Here is a 16,984-nt window from a genome sequence, read left to right on the forward strand (position 1 = left end):
AGTTTGATCTTCACCACCACTACTGGATTACTGAAAAGGCCTCCTTAAAGGCCTTCCACACTGAAGTCAAGACAACTTAAAAAATACACAGTTTGGCCACATGCAGTGGCTTACACCTGTAATACCACTGCTTTGGGAGGCAGAGGCAGGAGGAGAAAGATCGCTTGAGGCCAGAATTTGAGACCAGCCTGGGCAACATAGCGAGATCCTAATAAAAAAATATTCACCAGGCCTGGTGGTGCATGCCTTTACTCCCAACTACTGAGGAGGATAAAGTGGGAGGCTCACTTGAACCTAGGACTTACTTGAGGTTGCAGTGAGCTGTGATTATGCCACTGCACTCCAGCCAGGGCAGCAGAGTATGACCCTGTCTCTAATTCAGTCATGTCACTCCCACTTAAAACCCTTCTATGATTTCCTCTTGCTCTGTGGATACTGTCTAAACTCCATGTAATGGCCTGTAAGACCCCAAATGATCTGGCCCTCATCCACCTCTCCAGCCCCGATTCTACCTCATGGCCTGGGATCAGTCACTTCCAAGGCATGACTATGCCTGCTTCTCCCCTACACACTGCCCTCTCCCCCAGGGGCACTCTTCTCCCCTCCTTTCACCTGAATTCCCTCTTACTCTTCAGTTACTTACTCCTTCCACCCAGCTTAACTCTTGAGAGTACTCCACTTAGATGCCACTTCTAGTCTAGAAGATTGCTTTCTCTGTGCTCCACCACATCCTGCACCTCCCCAGACATAGCAGTTACCTCCTAGATGGTAAGCTCTTATTCTTGCTCACCAGTGCCTACCATCATATTATAAGACAGTATCAAGAAATCAACCATTTGGGCACGAGAATCACTTGAACCTGGGAGATTCAAGCGAATGAACCTTGAACCAGGACATTTCAGTGAGCCGAGACTGCACCACTGCACTCCAGCCTGTGCAATGAAGCAAGACTCTTACGCTCAAAAAAAAAAAAAAAAAAAAAAAAAAAATCAACCACTTGCTTTATATTTAAGAAAATGAATGAAGAAAAATACTTCCATCCTGCCTTCAGGTGAAGAAATAGCCAGACTGAGGGTTAATTCAATTCTGGGTGGGAGAGGTCTCTTGTCTCACAGTTCAGGTCCCTTCTATACACCATCCTTTCCTCCCTGGGATGGGTGATGCCCCGACTGTTGCTGGTGGTGACAGGGCCTGGAATGCAGGTGGTCTTTAGGTCTGGCTTTTAGCATACTCAATTTGCTATAAGCTCCGGGACAAAGTCTTCTAGTAGAGCTTGCTGTGTAGATGAAGAATTTGGCCAGGAAAAACAGCAGCCATGACACAGAAAATCCAAACATGATGAAAAATTCCATTTTTAATAGGAATAATATTAATTTTGAAACAAGAAAAATAAATCAAGGATTCTGTTAGCAATCAACTCCCACTCACATACCTCAGCAAGTAGTTGATCCATGCCTGTTAAGCCCTTCAAAAATCAGCCATACAAGGCCCACTGTTTTAAGGACTAGCCTATTCAGACATGCTCATCTGATGTCAGGACAAAGAATGTTGTCTATGCCAGCTCCCATGGCACAGGGCAGTGCCCACTAGCACCTATGATGTGGTAAATGGTGTTACCCTAAATTCACATCCACCTGGAACCCCAGTATGTAACTGTTTTTGGAAACAGGGTCTTGCAAATGTACTTAGGAATCTTGAGACAAAGGCAGGGACTGAAATGGTATGTCTACCAGCCAAGGAATGCCTGAGAGGGTCCAACACAGCTGACACCATGAGCTCCAATTTCTGGTCTCTTAAACTGTGAGAGAACAGATTTCTGTCCATTGAAGACACCCAGTTTCTGGTAATTTATTGTGGCAGCCCTAGGGAACTAATATAATATAGTTTCTATAGAATATCAAACACATTCACTGGCTCACCAAGAAGACAAATGTAAATGAAGATTTTTATGAAAGAAGCTAATGAAAAGATTGAGTGTTGCCAGGCGTGGTGGCTCATGTCTATAATCCCAGCACTTTGGGAGGCTGAGGTGGGTAGATCACTTGAGGTCAGTAGTTCAAGAACAGCCTGACCAACATGGCAAGACCCCATCTCTACTAAAGATAAAAAAAAATTAGCCAGGCATAGTGGTAGGGGTCTGTAATCCTGGCTACTCAGGAGGCTGAGGCAGGAGAATCACTTGAACTTGGGAGGTGAAGGCTGCAGTAAACCAAGATTGCATTGCGCTCTATCCTGGGCGACAGAGTATGACTCCATCCCCCACCCCCCCCAAAAAAAAAATGCGAGGCACAGTGGCTCACACCTGTAATCCCAGCACTTTGGGAGGCCGAGGTGGGCAGATCACGGGGTCAAGAGATTGAAACCATCCTGGCCAACATGGTGAAACCCTGTCTCTACTTAAAAAAAGACAAAAATTAGCTGGGCGTGGTGGCGAGCACCTGCAGTCCCAGCTACTCGGGAGGCTGAGGCAGGAGAATTGCTTGAACCCGGGAGGTGGAGGTTGCAGTGAGCCGAGATCGCGCCACTGCACTCCAGCCTGGTGCCTGGCAACAAAGCAAGACTCTGTCTCAAAAAAGAAAAGCAGTAAAAAGCTCAAAGGAAGTGTTTTCCACCACCCAGCACTAGTTACCATGGCAACTTTTGTGTTTTGTACAGGGAACCAACTATACTATGTGCCGCAGACATGAGGAGCAATCAAGTCTTGGCCCGGCTCTCCATTACTTGTGTCTTCTATCATGGACCTTGGTCATTTCCATTGTTTCAACTATTAATTCTATTTAGGATAATTCATAAGCGTATATCTTTGATTTCTGCTCCAACATAAACACCCTAAACTCATCAAACTCAACTCGAGAAGTGCACTTATTGTCATTCATAAACTAATTCCTCTTCTTACCTCCAACATTTTTCTTTATCCCTTTTACTCAGGCTAAAGCTCCCATCACTTCCCATATCCAAATAATTGCTAAGTCCTATAACAATAAAGATGACAAAGATAACAATAGTGATGGTAGCAGCAATAACAACAGTAGGAGCTCGTGTCTACTAAGCACATTCTGTGCACCAGTGATCTTCATGGGAGGCATTAGCAGGAGCCCCTTTTACCTTAAGAGAAAGCTGAGACACAGCAAGGTTAAATATCCAATTATTCACAGTATGTCATACAGCCAGAATGTAAATCAATCAAGGTCATGAGCTCAGACCCTTCGTTTCTGCACTTCATTGCCTCTCCATGTTCACGATCTCCATTTACTGATGATAAAGACATCTTCTGTCTTTCTCATTCCCATCCCTACTTCTACTACTCAAATGCAGGTTCTCAGCTGGACTGACGTTAACTTCCGCTGTCTCCCCACTCTACTATTTCTCTAATACATACTGCAGAAGCAACAAGATCCAAAACAGATCCCAAAATAAGTATGCCAAGGAAATTCCAAAAGCAAGCTGGTCTTGATTCAACTGGCCCATAGTCACCTTCTCTCCATTTAATGATTTTCCGCTGTTCTTCTGACCAGTCACTGCTCTGATTGTTGTTTTCTTCCTTTACTAACAAGGTCTCCGAGGCAAAGCAACCATGCATGCGATGCAGTCTAGGATCTGCTCTCTAATCTGAGAGGTGAAGGGAACCCTGAGCATGAGCAGGAAGAAAACTGTTCCTCTGGGAACTTAAGCCACTTCTGTTACCTACTCTTACCCATCACATGGAACATTTTTATTCCTCTTCCTTCCCATGACCTGCAGCTGCTGGGATGAGGGTTACCCAGAGTTTCCCCAAGCAAGTCAATTCCCAGGCATTCACAGATTGAAGATTCAAAGTGTCTGCCAGCCTCAGTGCGAGCCTGGATTTCTTGACAATTGCAATCAAGTCTGGAAGTTTAACAGGAGTTGTATTTTCAGAAACTAATGGTTTTATGCCATATAAACACCACAAGAAAATCTGCTCAGTCCCACTCTGCTAGAGACCTGGGTAAGCTTCCTGAATGACCGTGCCCTTCCTTTTATACACCACACGCCCCGCTTTTTCTAGTGCGGAAACATGCTGTCTGTCCTCTTTTGTTGTCCCAGACCATCTTTTCTGTGTTAGATAATTTAGATTATACAGGGCTTCGGTATTATACATGAGGATGACTGTGTGGCTCATCTCTGGCACTATCCCATGTCAAATGTTAATAAGGATGTTTATACAGTATATGCTTTGTGAAAAATACTTCACAGACTTTAACTTCTTTAATTTCCAGAATATCCTTATGAGGTATGTACAGCTATTATGATCTCCACATCAAAAATGGAAGATGCTAAGGGCTTGAAGAGACGGAGACAAGCTCAAGGCTGTGCAGCTAAGAGGAGTAAAGCCATGATGCGCATATAGGCAATGTGGCTCTAGAGCCCATACTTTTAACCACTACATTATCCGCGAGTCTACCGTGATGGTTTTGTCCAGCTAACAAACACCTTCCCCAAAAACTATAATGCTTTACTTCTTAACAAGTTAGAAAAGACAGGTTCAGGTATCTGTACAAACAAAAAAGAAATACTGCCTTCAGGGTAAGTGAACAGCACGGGGGTTATTTTGAAAACATAAAAATTCTGATCTGCTTCTCTACATCATGGTGACACACACACACACACACTTTTTTTTAAAGAGATGGATCTTGCTATATTGCCCAGGTTGTCCTCAAACTCCTGAGCTCAAATGTTTCTCCTTCAATCTCCTAAGTAGCTGGGACTCCCAGCATGTACCATTCCTATAATAAATATTTAAATTTATTTTTAAAATCTATATAAAAAGAAAAGCATACCCATGAGACAGTTTTGAAACAAGTACTACAAAAACTAGTTAGGAGACATGCTGTATGTGTAAGAGCACTGAGTAGGGGTGAAAGAGGACTTGAAAAGGTGCAAGTTTAGAAGATGGAGATGATATATGAAAAATATCAACAACTTGTGCTTCACTGACAATACTACAAAGAGTAGAAAAGGAAGAAAAATAAATTTCTTCTAACATAAAAAACTATTTTAGGAACTACATCTTCAAGGCAACTTGAATCTATGATTCAGCTGAAAATTAACTTCTTTTTAAATAAAAAATTATAAACAAAAATAGTGTTTCAGTAAAACTTCTGTCACTCACAGACACCTCTTCTGGCACACATCTGTTATTTGGTGAGAGAGGGAAGGTAGCAAGGGAGAAGGATGGTTATGATAGTAAGGGGAGGCACAGGTGTCTTTTTAATGAAATTGCTGCTTAGGTACATCTCTATCCACAAAAAGAGATGATCTCTTTTGAGATAGTGCATGTTATATAGCAGACATTCATTCATTAGTTATTAATTTATTTTAGAGACAAGGCCTCACTATGTTGTCCAGGCTGCAGTATAGCAGCTGTTCACAGGTGTGATCATCAGTGCGCACTCTACAGCCTCAACTCCTGGATTCATGTGATCCTCTCCTCAGCCTCCCAGGACCTTGCCAAGCTTTCAGAAATGAACATTTTTAAGGACCTCAATACACCTAACTGTGCTGTTTGAATGTATAATCCCAAAAGTAGTAAGTAATATTTGTACCAATTTTTAATATAACAATACTAGGAATCATCCTTAAAAACAAAACAGGGCACACGCTTATAATCCCAGCTACCCCAGAGGCTGAGGTGGGAGGATCACTTGAGGCCAGGAGTTCAAGGCCAGCCTAGACAAACATAGTGACACCCTGTATCTAAAAAATAAAATATTAAGGTCTATAATTTTAATGTAGATTTCTCTGATAGTTAATGAAGCTGATTTAATGAACTTTCAATTTCTTGGTTGGGACTCTTATTGGGACAGGTGCTGTCTTAAGGAGTCTTCATGAAGACACACAGCTCTCTTGAAAATCTAGTATAGACCAGATATCCTTTCTTATACCTCCCAAAACAGCCTAGGTGTACCCTGAATACTGCAACTACTGCTTATATGAAAACCTTTTTCTGTGTCAAAGTCATTCACAAAACTGTAATCACCTATCCTTAGCACCTACGTCTGGCACACAGAAAATATTCAAGAAAAGTTCCTGGCCAGGTGTGGTGGCTCATGCCTGTAATCCCAGCACTTTGGGAGGCCAAGGTGGGTGGATCACCTGAAGTTGGCAGTTCGAGACCTGCCGGACCAAGATGGGGAAATCCCGTCTCTACTAAAAATAAAAAATTAGCTGGGCAACATGGCACACGCCTATAATCCCAGCTTCTCGGGAGACTAAGGCAGGAGAATCGCTTGAATCTGGGAGACGGAGGTTGTGGTAAGCCGAGATCTCGCCATTGCACTCCAGCCTGGGCAAAAAGAGTGAAACTCTGTCTCAAAAAAAAGAAAAGAAAAGTTCCTTAAAATTAACTGATATTACAAAGTGCCTCCAAGTAACTTACAACTAGCAAGAGGACATAAACTTGAGAATTATATAATCCACCCAATGATTGACAGTTTAACACACTTCCTTGACTTTTAAGAAAATGTCAATTTTCTTTTTCTTTTTTTTTTTTTTTTTTTTGTGAGACAGTCTCACACTGTCACCCAGGCTGTAGTGCAGTGGTTTGGCTCACTGTAATCTCCACCTCCTGGGTTCAAGCAATTCTCCTGCTTCAACCTCCCGAGTAGCTGGGATTAGAGGTGTGCGCCACCACATCCTGCTAATTTTTTTGTATTTTTAGTAGAGACGGGGTTTCACCATGTTGGCCAGGCTGGTCTTGATCTCCTGACCTCATGATCTGCCTGCCTCAGTCTCCCAAAGTGCTGAGATTACAGGCACGAGCCACTGTGGCTGGCCCAAAAATGTCAATTTTCTTAAATCTGCAAAGGTTCCTTCCAGTCCTTGAAAAAGAAAACAGGCAGAAACTAACAATTTGTCATAGTTATCAGTTTTAAAGAGATTGGCATTGACCTAGGAAACTGATGAATCAGAACCCCAAAATATACTTCCTAGCACAAATAACGCAAATCTAGACACACACATAAGCAAATTGGCCTATGAGCCATGTGAGGATTTCCAGAATGAAGTTGTGTGTCTGAACTGAGCTCCCCCTCTCACCCAAGGCTTCTCCTGCTCTAGAACTCAGCAACTCTACCCCCTTTCTTCTGGTTCCCCATCTATGCTCACTGGCTAGCCGTGAGCTACTTGCCCTTGCTCTATCCACAGGGAATGTCTAAAACATCAATGACTGAAATTCTGTTTTAAAATTATGTTAATATATCCCTGGAAACCAGAACAAATGTGTACAGTATTCTTCACATGCATAATGTCTCAATCTCCCCTTAGTCCCTTTGAACAAGATACTACTATTTCTACCTTGCTCAGATGAAGATGAAATTGATGCTTGGAAAGTTTTAGTGACTTGTCCAAGGTCATACAGTTTACAGGTAGAGGGATACAAATCTAAAGAATCTCTTTCCAGAGTCTACATTCTTGACAAGGCACTACTGCCTCCAAACTGACTTTCTATGTTTTTCAGAAGACAGAATGAAAATTTTAAGCTAAAAACAAACTTCTTTTTTTTGAGATGGAGTCTCACGCTATCTCCTGGGCTGGAGTGCCGTGGCGTGATCTCGGCTTATTGCAACCTCTGCCTTCCGGGTTCAAGTGATTCTCCTGCATCAGTCTGCCGCGTAGCTGGGATTACAGGTGCCAGCCACCACGCCCAGCTATTTTTTTGTATTTTTAGTAGAGACAGGATTTTACCATGTTGGCCAGACTGGTCTTGAACTCCTGACCTTGTGATTCACCCGCTCTGGCTTCCCAAAGTGCTAGGATTACAGGCATGAGCCACTGTGCCTGGCCAAATCAATTTTTATAAACTTGAAATAATTTAACCTGGTGTTCTGGTGGGGGGAAAAAAAAAACCCGATTTGTATACAGGCAAAAATTATACTATTATCAGTCCTGAAGAGAAATTCCATAGCATCTGTTCTACAGTTCTTTGAGTAATCAGTACTTATTCACTAGTACCAGGTGTATCAGGCACCACAATGGCAATGGATATGAAGAAGGCTGCTAAACATTTCTCTGTGCCAAGGAATTTGATCATCTCTTTAAGGAAGGCTAGATCAATCACTTACTGCCAATTACTGTGAAACAAGAAAAACCTACAGAAGCAAAGCCACCCATGGACCCATAACTGTCTCTCCATGGGTAACAAAGATGCTAGCAATAAAGTATGGAAATCTCAAATGTGCCCTCCTTTTCCAAACTCTCCTACTTTGATTCATTCACGTTTTATAAATCTGGTGGCCTTGGATTAAATCGAGGGCAAATGAAAACCCAACCCAACTTCCAGAAACATTTGGTGTTGTCTCAGAAGTGCTTTCCTTCACCTCCCTTGTGTTCAGAGGCAACCTAGGTTCCACGTTGCCACTGAAGGATAATACCCCTGCATACTCTATGATCGCAGTCAATAAAAAATGTTTTCTGAGAGTGTTAAGCCACAAGGCTACAAGATGGATGAAATAATTGGGCAGTTTCCAGTTACAACTAACAAAATGAGGCTAACTCTTAAGTATAGTTATGACCAGCATGAATAAATAAGGCCCACAAGATCAAAAAATGTCAATTTTATCAGGGCTACTGTCTCTCACACTTTAACTCATCTTGGTTAACAAGTGTTTGTCTTTCACAAACACTTACTAAGCACCTGCTGTGAGGCAAATGCTGGTTGAGTATCACAATCATTTATTTTTCCAGCCCAGATTTGGGGTAGTAATGCTGAGTCACAGAAGGACCTGATTATCTACAGGTAATTCCTAGTGCCCAAAGACCTGAGAACTAAAAAGTGAAGAGATGGTCACTGAAAAGGGTATGGACAGAAAAAGAACAAATGACCTTCTTGTATCAGTATTACAGATGAGGTAATTCCAGAATGTATGTGTATGGTGGTGAAAGGTGACTCAATAAGTTTCACCTGAAAGTCAAATAGCTGGTTTCTCTCCTTTAAGTCCTATAGCTGAAAATGTTACTAGCTGTGCAACACTGGATAACTTACCTAATCTCTGCCAGCCTCAGATTCCTCAGATAAAAATAAAAACTATCACCTAGTTCATTATAAAAACTGAATGTGAAGTTGACATGCATATAGTAAGTGCATAGTCTCAAACAACAAGAACATTAATAACTGACATCAATATAGGAAAAAAGGTAAGGAATACAATCTGGGGTATAAACAATGTTGTCTCTGCTATAGGAAATCTATCTTCAGTACAAAAACAATCCCTTGATTCATCAGATGATCTGGGGTCATATCTACCAGAGGGACGTGGCAAGGAGTGGTGCTTTGGAATGTATGCCTTCAGCCACTTCTCATGTTTAACTGTTTCTTCCTCATTCTTTGTGCCTCATACTGTTCAGTTCTTTTCTACTAAGAGTAAATTAATGATCATACAAGATAGAGCTTTGTTAATTATATTGGAGTTCACGTACTTATTTTTAAAATAAGAACAATGCTCTTCATTTAAGAGCAGAAGGCTTTCGTAAAAAGAAATCTCACAGCCCTCCAGCTTCACCAAGGGAATGTGATCAGCTCAAAAGGTCTACTTAACTTTATTCAATAAAACTAAGTACCTTAGGAGACTCTGATCTACACACTTCCCTTATCATCCGTTCCACCAGCTGCAATGAACCTGCCAATTTACAAGCAGCTCCAGGTGTCTGTGTACCTCAGTCTCCTGAATGGCCATACTTTATCTTCCTTTTACTCTCCATCTCTTTGCCTTCTAAAAATCAGAAAGATTTAACCACAAGTTTAAGAACCATAACAAAGTCCAGATTTTAATTATGCAGGAGGTTAACAGTCACTGTTGACTTTCCAGTAAGATAAACAGTGAAAACTTGGCAAATGCTAATGTAAACAACTCCCCCCTCCTGCCCTCTCATTCCTAAAAATTGTACTCATTCTTGGGAAGTGAATGACAGGCAAAGTTTATTTAGGAGAACAGGGCATCCCAACCTGGTTACAAGTACTGAAATACCAAAAGAAAACTGCAAGAGGCTGGGCGTGGTAATCTCAGCACTTTGGGAGGCCAAGGCAGGCGGATCACCTGAGGTCAGGAGTTCAAGACCAGCCTGGCCAATATGGCGAAACCCTGTCAGAAAAGGAAAGGAAAGGAAAGGAAAGGAAAAAGGAAAGGAAAGGAAAAGGAAAAGGGAAAAGGAAAGAGAAAGAAAGAAAGAAAGAAAAGAAAGAAAAGAAAGAAAAGAAAAGAAAGAAAGAAAGAAAGAGAGAAAGAAAGAGAGAAAAGAAGGAAAGAAAGAAAGAAGGAAAGAAAGGAAGGAAGGAAGAAAGGAAGGAAGAAAACAAGAAAGCTGCAAGAGTTTAGACTAATTGAGCTTTTTCATTCTGAGGAACAGTAACTAACTATATTTAATGAGGATCAGTGGTCTGGGATGAGCAGATTACCTTCAAACACTAAAAGGTTGCCTGTCAGTCTGAATCTTTTTTTTCAATTGCACTGATGCAAAACCAGGGAAATCTGGGAATGAGGGTCAGCAGGAAGGCTGGTTGACTCTGGCATGACTTCAGATCTTTGGTGGGTGATCCAACACAGGAACCAAGGAGTTTCTGGGGTTTCCTTCCTCCCTAAAGCTTCAGAACATTTTAGAATGAAGGTGTCCAAGCCATCCCAGTGCAGGCAAGGGACTCTAACAAATATTGAATCTACTGCTGGTTAAGTATTATAAGGATGATAAAGGTTTTTTTAATTGGTGGAGGGGAGGGCAGGCACGGTGGCTCACACCTGTAATCCCAGCACTTTGGGAAGCCAAGGTGGTTGGATCACGAGGTCAGCAGTTTGAGACTAGCCTGACCAACATGGTGAAACCCTGTCTCTACTAAAAATACAAAAATTAGCTGGGCGTGGTGGTATATGCCTGTAATCCCAGCTACTCAGGAGGCTGAGGCAGGAGAATCTCTTGAACCCTAGAGGAGGGAGTTGCAATGAGCTGAGATTGCACCAATGCACTCCAGCCTGGGTAACAGAGACTCTGTCTCCAAAAAAAAAAAAAAAAAAAAAAAAATTAGCAGAGGGGAAATACCTTAATGTTCAAATCTAAGGACTAAATAACTATAAAATGGCCCATTACAGCCATTGAAAATAGCAATGGAAAAGACCTGTCTATAAAGATGGAAGAAAGTGCACAAACAAGTAAAAAATATATATATATAATACAAGCCCATACATATACACATGGTTTGCATGAAGGATTGGTATAATTGGTAGGCAGATCTAGATTTGAAGTCCCTAGTCTGCCACTTACCAGCTATGTGACCTCGGCCAAATTTCCTCATCGAATGAGGAGGAGGAGGAAGAAGGGAAGTAGTACTAGTACCTGTTCTCATAGGCTGTCATGATAACTGAGAAGATAAAGGATTTAGAAAACTTCCCATGATAGAACACGGGAAGTTCATGTTCATGGGAATATTCAAATGTATTATTGTGATTACCTCTGGATAGTGGAGACTGAGAAACCCAGAGTCAGAGAACTTAAATAACTTGACCCAGGTCCCACAATTAACGTGGATAGACTTGTATTTCAAAACTCAGGTCAGCCTGACTCTCAATACTAAGGGTACTGGTTCTCTGCAACATGGTTGATGCCCAAGCTTGAGATCAGGAGATCCCATTCTGGGGTGGTTCTCCACTTATGTTGTAATATACATGCTAGTTAAAACCTGGGCTCTGTACAATAGGTAAATGGTGGAAACAACTCAAGTGTCCATCAATAGATGAATGAATAAACAAAATGTGGTATATCCACACAATAGGTCATCATTCGGCCATAAAAAGGGAAGAAGTTTTAACATATGCTACAACATGGATGAACTTTGATGACATTATGCTAAGGGAAAGAAGCCAGACACAAAAGGACAAATACTGTATGATTCCACTTACATGAGGTATCTAGAATAGGCAAATTAGCTGCTACAGAAAGTAGATTTTCGGCTACCAGGGGACTAGGAAAGGAGGGAATGGGGAGTTAGAGCTTAATGGTTATAGTTTTTGAGGTGATGAAATAAAGTTATGGAAAACGGGTAATGGATGCAAAACACTGCGAATGTAATTGATGTAACTGAATTATACACTAAAAAAAATGGCAGGTTTATGTCATATATATATTTTACCACATTTTTTTTTTCTTGAGATGGAATCACGATCTGTCACCCAGGCTGAAGTGCAGTGGCACAATCTTGGCTCATTGCGACCTCCGCCTTCCAGGTTCAAGTGATTCTTCTGCTCAGCCTTCTGAGTAGCTGGGACTACAAGGGGCATGCCACCATATTTGGGTAATCTTTGGACGGGGCTTCACCATGTTGGCCAGGTGAACTCCTGACCTCAGGTGAGCCACTCACCTTGGCCTCCCAAAGTGCTGGGATTATAGGCATAAACCACTATGCTGGGCCTTATCACAATTTTAAAAAACAACATACAAAAAATAAAAAATAAATTGTAACTTTAAATGATGAATTATATGATATGTGAATTATATCTCAATAACACTGCTAAAACAAACCAAAAAAACCCACCTTGGGCTCTGTGACCTGACAGATTTGGCTTTAAACCTCACATGAACAGCTTACCAAATGTGACCATAGGCACATTTAAAAGTCTCTGAGCTTAATTCCTTCTTTGTAAAATGAGGGTAATAGTTTTATTTATGTAACAGGGTGTTATGAAGATTAAATAATGAATATAAAGTGTTTCAACAGAAATGTCTTGAATGAGTAACAGCTGCTATTATCTTCATTATTGAACTTCTCATTCCTGAAGATGCCCAAAGGTCAAACATGCACTATCTACTGACCCCAGGTTTTACCAATTCTCAGAACTATGTAGGTCCTAATGACCCACCATGGTCACAGGTATGTGCCGGCTCCCCATCAGGCAAACAAACTTGCAGGAGTTTCCCCCCTCTGACATGTCCCATGCAACAGCCACACACCCCTCTCTCCCCAGTAAAATCTCAGGGCTGATCAGATAAGGGACAGAAAATACAGGGAGCCAAATCCTATTGCAGAGGTTGTTTGAGCACCTTAGTACCTCTCCGAAAGCAATGTGACATTCCACACACACACAGTCCACCACTAAACAAGGAATACCCTTTTAAAAATATCTTTATGGATATCATAACCATGGTGAAAACGAAACAAAGTGACTGCTGACTGTAATCTCTCAACATATGTCTCATTCTCCATCTCTTCTCAGAGCTAAACCCAGCTCCTCCATCCTTTTCACATAAACACTCCTCCTTCCAATCTTTCACTTTTTTCCTACTGGATTCCCTCCAAGTTTTCCTTTTCTCCCACAGTGCTGAGGCCCAGCACAGGATGCTGGGGGCTGGGAACAGTCTGGTAAACAGATCATGAAGCCCACAGCACACAGAGTGTGGGGCTTGGATGGTAAATTATGAAAAGATTGGGCTGTGTATGTAACCAGTGGCTGTGGGCCAGCTAGTCGGTGACGAGACAGTAGTTTACAAATGTCTCTGAGGGAATAGAAACTGTTTGGAGAGTTGTCTCTGGCTCTTTAAAGAGAATTGATGAAAAGAGATGAGAATGGAAAATTTAATTCAGAGACCTGGGGAACTGGTAGTTGAGGGAAAGAAGAACAAACTCCACCCAGAGTGAGGCTGGGAGGCCCCAGAAAAGGCTTCCCAGGGTAGCTGTGTGATTAGGGCTGGGGGGAAGGCACGGGGTGTGGATGCTCATACCAGCTTCCAGGGCTTTTTCCTCTGGTAATTCTTCTGATCCTGCTACAAATATAGAATGGGTAGCCTCTCTGAGGGTTTACAATAACTCATTTCAAGGTTTTGTCAGAAAGTTATTTTTCTCAGGGTATATTTACTTCCCACAACAGAATATCTTCAGATGAGAATCAGGTCCAAAGGGGCAAACGGTGCTGGAAATAAATAGAGGTGGAGAGAGCACTGGGAAGGTTTCATAAGTACATATCAGAAGAACAGGCTAGCATGCCCTTTTTAGGATGGAGCTACAGAGCACTATCTGAATCATCACCCTGGCACTTTTGGTGATGCATTTTTAGCCATGTTTTTTTTTTAGATAAGAAAATACCTAAAACAAAGCCACGTCTCCTATAAACTCTATTTCTGGGTTCTTTCTGATAATGTAATTCTCTTTCTCCAGATCTGCAATAAATAGCTCCCAATACCTTTTGAATTAAAGAAAACTACTAATTGTAATCCAGGATTCCCATTTCCTTCTTCCTTCTTCCCAAATTTGTTGCACACCATTAACTCACTCCTAGCTTGATAAAATTAGCTATGATTTCCTGAACGAAATCAGTCTTCCCATTAAATTTTCAAATCTATTCTTCCTTTTGACTGGAATGTAATTCACCTCAATAAAGGGGTAGCCACATACATGCAGAATCACTTTTCTCCAGGCAGTGTGTGCTTCAAGAACCAACTTCAGGGCCCCCCAGCCTTCAATAAAATAAAACTGCTCTTAGAAATTTTATCTCAGTGGATTGTTTTCACTTTGGGGAACTTGCTTTCCACCACTGGTCCTACATAAATGTAGTCATTATCTATGCTGCTGCCTGAATAAACACAGCTCTACAGGAGCAACCAACACAGTGGAGCAATTAACCTACATTTGGAGAGCCTGACAAGCTTTATGAAGAGATGGTTAAGGTGACTTCTGAAGGACAGGCAGCTAATTTGTAAAGGGAATAAATTTAGTGCCCAGAGAATGGGCACTCTAGGCAAAAAGCCTGAAGGCAAAAAGAATACATGATGAACTCTCTTTGGACTCCCAGAATTGAGTATTCTTGGGACATGGCTTTCGATGACACCTACTGGCTGGGGATCTAGGGATGAGGAGTGGGGGCGCAGACCATGAAGGGCCTGCAAACTGTGTTAAGGAGGTGAACTCTATGAAAGGGGAAGTGAAGCCCTTCTCATGTCACTATGGGGATATCCATCTATGAAAAAAAATGGCTTTTCAGCCGGGCATGGTGGCTCACACCTGCACTCCCAGCATTTTGGGAGGCCGAGGCAGGCGGATCACCTAAGGTCAGGAGTTCAAGACCAGCCTGACCAACATGGAGAAACCCCGTCTCTATTAAAAATACAAAATTAGGCCGGGCGTGGTGGCTCACGCCTGTAATCTCAACACTTTGGGAGGCCGAGGCAGGCAGATCACCTGAGGTCAGGAGTTGAAGACCAGCCTGGCCAACATGGTGAAACCCTGTCTTTAAAAAAAAAAAAAAAAAAAATTAGCTGGGTGTGGTGGTGCATGCCTGTAATCCTAGCTACTTTGAAGGCTGAGGCAGGAGAATCCCTTGAACCCGGGAGGCAGAGGTGGTGGTGAGCCGAGATCACACCACTGCACTCCAGCCTGGGCAACAAGAGCAAAATTCTGTCTCAAAAAAAAAAAAAAGGCTTTTCATCAAAAGGACATCAGTTACCATAACTGCTACTAATCTGGGATTTAAGTACATCAAATACTTTTAAATAAATCCGTACATTTCTCATGAGTGGTGGTGGGGAATTATTTCACACACTGTGTAGGTATTCGGAAGAGAAGTCAAGAAAAGCAGCTAGGACAGGGAAGCCTCAGAGTAACTGTTCAGGGCTAGGAAGGCCAGCTGGAGGAGCTGCAACCTGCAGTGGGCTCTACAGCATGGGTTCCGACATCAGCAACTTACCTGGCCTTAGGTCTATGCTACATCAAATGCCTTTCTCTGTACTGGAAGTTACCTATAGATGGTTCCCTGCAAGCAGTTTCTATTCTTCTCAACTAAAACCTCATTACTGATTCACTTAAAGGAGTAAGTAACACAATTCCTTGCAGAAACTGCAAAAAATGTTCTTGTGGTTCCATTTCAGTATAAAGTCTCACACTTTTATCTGATGGTTTGTTTAATGGCTTCATAATTTTAGATGACTTCAGAGAGGAAGTCAGTGAACTTTGAAAGGACATCATTTACATGTGTTTGCCATATCAGGTAGCACTTAACATATATAAATAGGAAGATGTGAGGAAGAAAAACAGAAAGATTTCTAAAGTTTCCAAAGGATTACTGTAGATTCTTTTTATTGTAGAGGAGGAGGAGGAGGAAGGAGGAGGGGTCAAGTGGAAAAATGATTATGTGATTTAAAATATTTTTAAAAATAATCACAGTTTCCTGTTTGCATATCTCTTTTGGCATTTGTTGATATCTGAGTCTAGGTCTTGAGAGAGGCCAGTATATTTTAGACTTTTAAAAGTTCACTTTGATTTGAACTTGGAGACTAATTCCTAAATTTAACTTATACTCAAAATTATGACATTAAAAACTTTGCTAATCTTTGAGTAACTATTTACCAAAAATCAAGTTAAATTGATATTTTAGAACTTAAGTTTGAGAAACATTTACAATATAATAATTTTTGAAATAATTTTTAATGACAGTTTATCAAACACATTTAGATTAAATTTTTTCATAAATATATCCACTGATAAAGTGCTAGCAAAAATGGTATGATAGCCTAAACTTGGAATATTCCAATAGGATCCCAGCTTTGGTACTTTTTATAAATAGTGCTAATAATGGTCTTTAAAGGGCATGGGAGAAGCCGTTACAAAAAAAGTAGTTTTACTGGCAAAGTTTGAAATTAAGATTTTAAAGTTACTGATGTGATCAAATGTTTATTTTCAAAACTGCAAAAGATTAGGCAATGAATTAGTAGAACTAAGTAATGATTATCAATGGCTGGATAATTTTAAGCACTAAAGAATCAGTATGAGAGGAGAAACTGCAGAATGTTCTAGAAATCACATTTGGGTCTTTAACTCTATGTTAACTTAGTTCCCTTCTTTTAATCTCACCTTGCCTTACTTATATCTGCCTTCCTGTAATTTTTCAAAAATGAAGATAGGCAATAACTTGGGACTGTGGTGAGAGAAGAAAATTGGTGTTATGTCTGAGATTAAGGCAAGATTTATATATACTGAGCTGAATAGCTGTGTAAT

At 41.2% G+C, this 16,984-nt stretch overlaps 1 protein-coding gene and 1 long non-coding RNA gene across 8 annotated transcripts in view; both read right to left on the reverse strand.

Annotated features, from left to right (window-relative positions):
• Positions 1 to 16,984, reverse strand: part of RBPMS (RNA binding protein, mRNA processing factor) — a 189,275-nt gene that overhangs the window by 29,478 nt on the left and 142,813 nt on the right. The window contains exon 6 of one of the 7 annotated variants that reach the window (XM_032288303.1): positions 3,695 to 3,867. The exons of the other annotated variants lie outside the window; for them this stretch is intronic. Coding sequence (XP_032144194.1) covers positions 3,713 to 3,867 — 155 coding nt within the window. The 3' untranslated portion in view covers positions 3,695 to 3,712. The remainder of the gene's footprint in view (positions 1 to 3,694; positions 3,868 to 16,984) is intronic. 7 annotated transcript variants of the gene reach the window in all.
• Positions 6,920 to 7,552, reverse strand: LOC116558378. The gene is made up of 2 exons (XR_004271979.1): positions 7,188 to 7,552; positions 6,920 to 7,103 (listed from the first exon to the last, which is right to left on the reverse strand). It is a non-coding gene; the product is annotated as an uncharacterized LOC116558378 (long non-coding RNA).

This window comes from Sapajus apella, unplaced genomic scaffold (genome assembly GCF_009761245.1).
Source record: "Sapajus apella isolate SASKATOON/1434 unplaced genomic scaffold, GSC_monkey_1.0 scaffold21, whole genome shotgun sequence".
NCBI lineage: Eukaryota > Metazoa > Chordata > Mammalia > Primates > Cebidae > Sapajus > Sapajus apella.